General features: G+C 35.8%; 1 protein-coding gene across 1 annotated transcript in view; it reads left to right on the forward strand.

The window, feature by feature from the left end:
- RAD18 (RAD18 homolog (S. cerevisiae)) overlaps positions 1–6,916 on the forward strand; it is a gene marked incomplete at both ends in the record, with an annotated part of 102,322 nt that overhangs the window by 11,907 nt on the left and 83,499 nt on the right. The window contains 1 exon segment of the mRNA XM_008590540.1: positions 2,451–2,471. Coding sequence (XP_008588762.1) covers positions 2,451–2,471 — 21 coding nt within the window.

Here is a 6,916-nt window from a genome sequence, read left to right on the forward strand (position 1 = left end):
GGGCGGATCAGCTGTCCTCGCTGTGTCCCCATGTTCCCCTGGTGGGCACGTCTCCCCCACCACCCATGCTGCAAACACTTTCCATGGGATGGGTCCTGCGCCGGTCCCTTGCGATGACTCACCGATGACTCACCGACCTCCGAATGGCTCCCTTTTTCAGCTGTTCTTGCTCCTCGCTCCTGTGTGGGTCCACATGAACCCTATTAGTGGTCTTGCTGTCCTGGGGGCCGCCAAGGCCCCCTTCTCTCTTGCTGCCTCCAAGTAACTCCATCTGAAGGGCACAGCTGCAGCTTCTGCTGGCTCCTGCTCCATGTGCTTATCAGCTAAAGCCTTAAAGCAGCCGTGGCTTGAAATGCTCAGAGCAGCTTTTACTTTCTCTCATTGTAGTTTCTCCCACCTTCATGAACTCCGTAGGTCTTTGCCCTTCTTCCTCTGAGCTCCAGCGGCCCCGGCTTGGCTGATGTTACATTTTTATAGTTGTAAATTTGGTTGATTTGTGGGAGAGAGTGACGCTGCAGACTGTCTATTCCACCATCTTGATTGGATCTCGGGGATCAAATTTCCACATGAGTTTTGGAGGGGACAGCACATCCAAACTCCATCATCTACTGATGGATTTTTTTTCTAAATGTTTAATTTTATTCATTCAAATGCACACTAATGAATATCATAAGATTCATGTTAAAGATGATACATTTTATTACATAATTAAAAAGTTGATAAGCCAATCTTTAATCTCTTGTGTTTCATTGAATATGCTAAGTAAATAACATTTGAGGGAAAACTTTTTAGACAACTTTTGAGGCAACTTTTCAGGTTTTAACTATAGCAAACTGTCTTAGTTTGGCTGCCATAACAAAGTACCATAGACTGAGTGGCTTATAAACAGGAATTTATTTTTCACAATTCTGGAGGCTAGAAGTCTGAGATCAAGGTGCCAACATAGTTGCTTCTGGGGGGAACCTCTTCTAAGTTGCAGAATGCTGACTTTTCGTTGTGTCCTCACATGGCAGGAAAGAGAGTGGAGAGCTCTCTCGTGCCCCTTTTATGAGGGCACTAATCTCATTAATGAGGGCTCCATGCTCATGACCTAATTGCCTCCCAAGTCCCCATCTCCTTATACCGTCACATTTAGTGCTTGGATTTTTTTTTTTTTTTTGGAAAGGAAGAAGTAAAACTGTCTTTATTCACAAACAACATAATCATCTAAGTGGAAAATTCTAAAGAGTACTATTATTATTGAAAGAACGACAGGACCCGAGCTGACAGTTCACCAGAAAAGTTCTGCTTTATTTGAGGGTGAAGCATACATTTATAGAGAGCTGAGTTCCAGGAGAGGGTGGTTAGTACGCAGGGCAGTGGCTGATTGGTCGGAAGGTGGGAATGTTAGGACCCGGAAGAGAAGCCGGAAAGGCGCCATGTTTTAGGGAATGTCTCCTTTGGGGTTTTATGGGGCCCTACAATTATTATTATTATTTTGCCATAAAACAAGTCTTAATACATTTAAAAAGACTAAGATCATAGAAAATATGTTCTCTGACCACAATAGCAGAAGGAAATTTAGAAAACTCACATTAAACAAAACTCTCCTAAATAAGCAATGGGTAAGAAGAAAATCCCAGGGAAATTAGAGAGTACTTTGAGGTAAAAATCAAAGCACAAAATATCAAAATTTATAAGATGCAGCCCTCATGCAGTGCTTAGAGGAAAATTTCCATTTGTAAACAACTATACTAAAAATAAGAAAAATCTCAAATCAGCAATGTAAATTTGTCTTAAGAAAATAGAAAAAGTAGAGTAAACTAAACAAAAGCATGAATAAGTAGGAAATAACAAAGATTACAAAAGAAATATGTGAAATAGGGAATTAAAAAAACAATAGAGAAAACCAACAAAACAAAAAGTTGATTCTTTAAAAAGATCAACAAAATTTGCAAACCCTTTATCTAAATTGACCAAGGGAAAAAATGAGAAAAGACTGAAATTACTAGAATCAGAAATAAAGTAGGGACATTATTACATTGTCATTATGGTATTTTGTGGTGGTAAGATTTAGTTCCTTTCTCTTTCTCTTTGCTTTTTTGTTCTACCAGTGGGTTTTGTTTTTTCTTGTGTATTCATGGTAGTGATTACCATTTTTCAGGTTCCAAATGCAGTATTTCTTTGAGGATTTCTTGTAGGGCTTGGTCATGTGGTAGTGAACTGCAATTTTTGTTTGTCTGGAAAATACACTTATTTTCCCCTCATTTCTGAAGGATAGCCTTGCTGGTATAGTATTCTTGGCTGGCAGTTTGTTTCTTTTAGTATTTTGAATAGATCATCCCATTTCCTTCTGGCCTGTACAGTTTCTGTTGAGAAGTGTGCTGTTAGTCTGATGGGGGCTTCCTTATAGGTGACTTGATGCTTTTTACTTGCCTTTTTTTTTTTTTTTTTTTTTAATGACCAGTAAGGGGATCTTAACCCCTGACTTGGTGTTGTCATCACCATGCACTCCAAAGTGAGCTAACTGACCATCCCTATATAAAGATCTGAACCTGTGGCCTTGGTGTTATCAGCACCACACTCTCTCGAGTGAGCCACGGGCTGGCCCCTTTTCTTGCTTCTTTTAAAATTCCCTCTTTGTCTTTGAGCTTTGCCAGTTTGACTATTGTGTGTCTTGGAGAGGGTCTTTTTGGGTTGAATCTGTTTGGTGAGCTTTGAGCCTCCTGGATCTGAAGGTGTTGTCTCTCCCTATACTTGGGAAGTTTTCCATTATTATTTTGTTGAATAGGTTTTCCATGCCTTTTCCTTTCTTCTGCACTTCTGGAACACCCATGATTCGAATGTTTGTGTGCTTAAGGTTATCTGCTAGCTCTCTTAGATTTTCTTCCTTTTTTTAAACTCTGTTTTCATTTTTTTGTCCATCTTAAATCCTTAGGTTGCAGCTAGAGATTTTATTCGTTTGTTTTCTTTTCATGATTGTCATTTGTATTATAGTAATGGGTTTTTATTTTACTTGGATTGTTATGGCAGTGGTAGTTGTCTTCCAGGGGGTTATTTCAAAAAGACTATCTTCAAGATTGGAAATTCTTTCTTCTGCCGCTCTAGCCTGTTATTTAAGCTATCAGCTGTGTTTTTTATTTCCTTGAGTGAATCTTTCAGTGTCTGGGTTATTTCAAAAAGACTATCTTCAAGATTGGAAATTCTTTCTTCTGCTGCTCTAGCCTGTTATTTAAGCTATCAGCTGTGTTTTTTATTTCCTTGAGTGAATCTTTCAGTTCCATGAGTCCTGCTACATTCTTTTGTAAGGTATTAATCTCTTTTGTAAATTTCCTCGTTCATATCCTGGATTTTTTTCCTCATTTCATTATGTTGTCTTTCTGAGTCTTCTCATATCTCAGTGAGTTTCCTTAAGATTGTCACTCAGAATTCCTTTTCAGTCATTTCAAGGGTTTCCTGTTCTACAGGGTCTGGTATTTAAGAATTACTGTATTCTTTTGGTGGTGTCATATATTCTTGGATTTTCATATTTCTAATATTTCTGTGTTGATGTATTGTCATCTGGCAGAGCATTTGCTTTTTCTATTACTCTAGAGTGGGCTTTGAGGAGAAAGGTGTCCTCTTTTCCTGGTCTTCCTGGTGACTCCCCTTGTTTCAGTGCAGTTGAGTATCTGGTAGGCCATGTGCATGGTGACTGTGGCTACTGCTTTGGTGTCAAGCTGCTTTTTTGGCAGTTGTGGTGGTGGCTGTGGTGGGCCACCCACGCAGAAGTGGTGTTTTTGGTGTGCTTCTTGCCTGCTTCTGGGTTGGGTATGCTGCCCTTGGCTCCTGCCCAGGATCCCAGATGTGCTTAGTTTCTTGCCTGCTTCTGGTTGGGGGATGCTGCCCTCGGCTTTTGCCCATTACCTCAGGTGTGTTCCATTTGTTGCCTGCTTCTAGGTGAAGGGGGCCACCCTCGGCCCCTGCCCAGGACCCTGGGCATGCTCTGTTTCTTGCCTGCTTCTGGGTGGAGGGGGCCACCCTTGGCCCCTGCCTAGAACCCCAGGCATGCTCTTTTTCTTGCCTGTGTCTGGGCAGAGCAGGCTCTACTGATGGATTTTGATTATGTCCAGTTATGGCTGTTGTGACAAAAGCTGCTCTGAACATTCGTGTATAATCTTAATGTAGACTTATATTTTCATTTCTTTTGGATAAATATCTAGGAATGGAATTGCTGAGTTATAGGGTAGTTGTATTTTTAACTTTGTGAGAAATTGGCAAGCAGTTTTCTAATAGAGTTGTACCACATCCATCAGCAGTGTATGGGCATTTCAGTTGCTACATACACATCCTGGTTAATATTTGGTACTATCAGTTCTTTTAGTTTCTATCTGTTCAGTCCTTAAGCATTCTATTGGATGTGAGATGGTAGCTCATTGTAGTTTTAATTTGCATTTCCAGAAGACTAATGTACCTTTTCATGTGTTTATTGACTATTCTTATATCTTTGAAGTGTCTTCCAGTTTTTTTGTACAATTTTTATAAATTATATATATATATATAAATAAATATATATATTATTATTATTTTTTGATTTCTGTGTATTTGTGTTCTCTGTGTATTTTGGTCAAATATATGTATTGCAGTTTATTTCTCTCTGTAGCTTGCCTTTTCATTTTTTTAAGAATACCTTTTGAGGAGCAGGTGTTTTAATTTTGATGAAGTCTTTTTTTCTCTCTCTCTCTGATTAGTGCTTTTTGTATCCTGCCTAACAAGTCTTTGCCTATCAAGATTTTTTGATATATTTTCTTCAGAATTATTATAGTTTTAGCTTTTACACTTAGGTATATGAATGTATTCAAGTTGACTTTTGTGTATGATGGAGGTAAGTGTTAAGAGTCATTTTTTTCTCAACAGATATTCAGTTGTTCCAGCACCATTTATTAAAAAGATCCACTAAGTTACAGTGGCTTCTTTATTGTAAATTAAGTGACTGTATATGTATGGGTCTATTACTGGACACATCATCTTCCATATTCTTTGTTTCTCTTTAGTATGGCAGTGTCTTTAATATTGTAGCTGTCTAGTAAGTCCTTAAAATTTAATAGTTTGAGTTCACTAAGTTTCTGTTCTTTGACACTGCTGGCATTCTAAAGCCTTTGCATTTCCATATAAATTTTAGACTGAATATGTAATTTCCACCCCCCAAAGATTGGCTTGTATTTTGATTGGAATTACATTGAATCTATAAATCAGTGTGGGGAAAATGGACATCTTAATGTTGAATCTTCTAGTTCATGGACATGGAATATCTCTTTACTCACTTAGACTATGTTTTATTTCTCTAAGCAGTGTTTTGTAGTTTTAAGAACATAGGTTTTGCACATTTTTGTTATATTCATTCCCAGGTATTTAATATTTTTGATGGTATTTTAAGTAATATGTCTTTCAAATTCACTTATTAATTCTAGTTCCTTATAAATTCTTTTGGATTTTCTATTTACATAATAATTTCATCTGTAAATAAAAAGTTTTCTTTCCAATCTGTTATATCCCCCCCCCACTTTTTTTTTTTTTTGGCCTTTTTACATAAACTAGGATCTCTAGGATGATTTTAAGAAAAATGGTGGTAGTAGACATCTTTGTCTTATTTTCAATCTTAGTGGGACACATACAATGTTTCACTAATAACCAATGTTAGCTGTAGGTTTTTTGGATATATCTTTTATTAGATTAAGAAAGCTTCCTTTTATTCCTGGTTTTCTGAGTTTTCATTATGAATGGGTGTTAAATTTTATCAAATGCTTTTTCTGAATTTATTGAGACGATTATATAGTTTTTCTCCTTTATTTTGCTAATGTGAATTACATTGATTTCTCAAATATTAAACCAGCCTTGCATTCCTAGAAAAAATTTTGCTTAGTTATGATGCATTATATTTTTAAAATTTACATCTAGATTTTATTTGTTAATATTTCATTTTGGATTTTTGTGTTTATATTTATGAGAGATTATTGAGTATAATTTTCCTTTCCTATAATGTGCTTGTCTGGTTTTGTTATCAATGCTATGCTGGCTTTAATATAAGTTGGGAAGTATTTCCCCTTTTCTGTTTTATGGATGGTTTCGTGTAATATTGATATTATTTCTTCCTTAAATATTTAATAGAATTCACCACTGAAGCCATTTGGGCCTGAAGTTTTCTTTGTAGGAAGGTTTTTAATCATAGCTAAAATTTCTTTAATAGATAATATGGATGCTAGGTTTTCTGTTTCTTACTTTGTCAGTTTTGATGAATAGCATTTATCAAGAAATTTGTTCCTTTCATCTAAAATTTTAAATTTATTGTTACAAAATGTTCATAATATCCTCTAATTATCTTTTAATTTCTGTAGGTTCTGTAACAATATATTTTTTTAAATTCTTTGTTTTGGTAATTGGTATTTTCTTTTTTTTGTTTGTGTAGGGGTTTAATAATTTTGTTAATTTTTTTGAAGAACCAACTTTTGGCTTTGCTTATTTTCTCTTCTATGTCTCTTTTCTTTTTCACTAATATCTGTTATTATTTCCTTCATTCCTTGAGTTTAGTTTGCTATTCATTTCCTAACCTTTAAAGTTGCAAGCTTAGAATACTGATTTTCAGCTTTCCTATTAATCTATAATTTTCCCTCTAAGGACTGTTTTGGCAAACCCCCATGCTATCATTTAACTCAGAATATTTTCTAGTTTCCATTGTGATTTGACCTATGGGGTTGTTTAGAAATGTGATACCTAAGTTCTTAAAATTTGGAGATTTTCTAGTTACCTTTCTGTTATTGAGTCTTACGTGAATTTTACAGTGGTGGAATATATGGGTTGATTTTTTTTTTTTTCCATCCGATTTGGGAAGTACTCAGCCATTGATTTTTCTTAGTCCTTTTTTTTTTTTTTTTTTTTTTTTTTTTTTTTTTTTTTTTTT

This window comes from Galeopterus variegatus, unplaced genomic scaffold, assembly GCF_000696425.1.
Source record: "Galeopterus variegatus unplaced genomic scaffold, G_variegatus-3.0.2 Scaffold6191, whole genome shotgun sequence".
Lineage (NCBI taxonomy): Eukaryota > Metazoa > Chordata > Mammalia > Dermoptera > Cynocephalidae > Galeopterus > Galeopterus variegatus.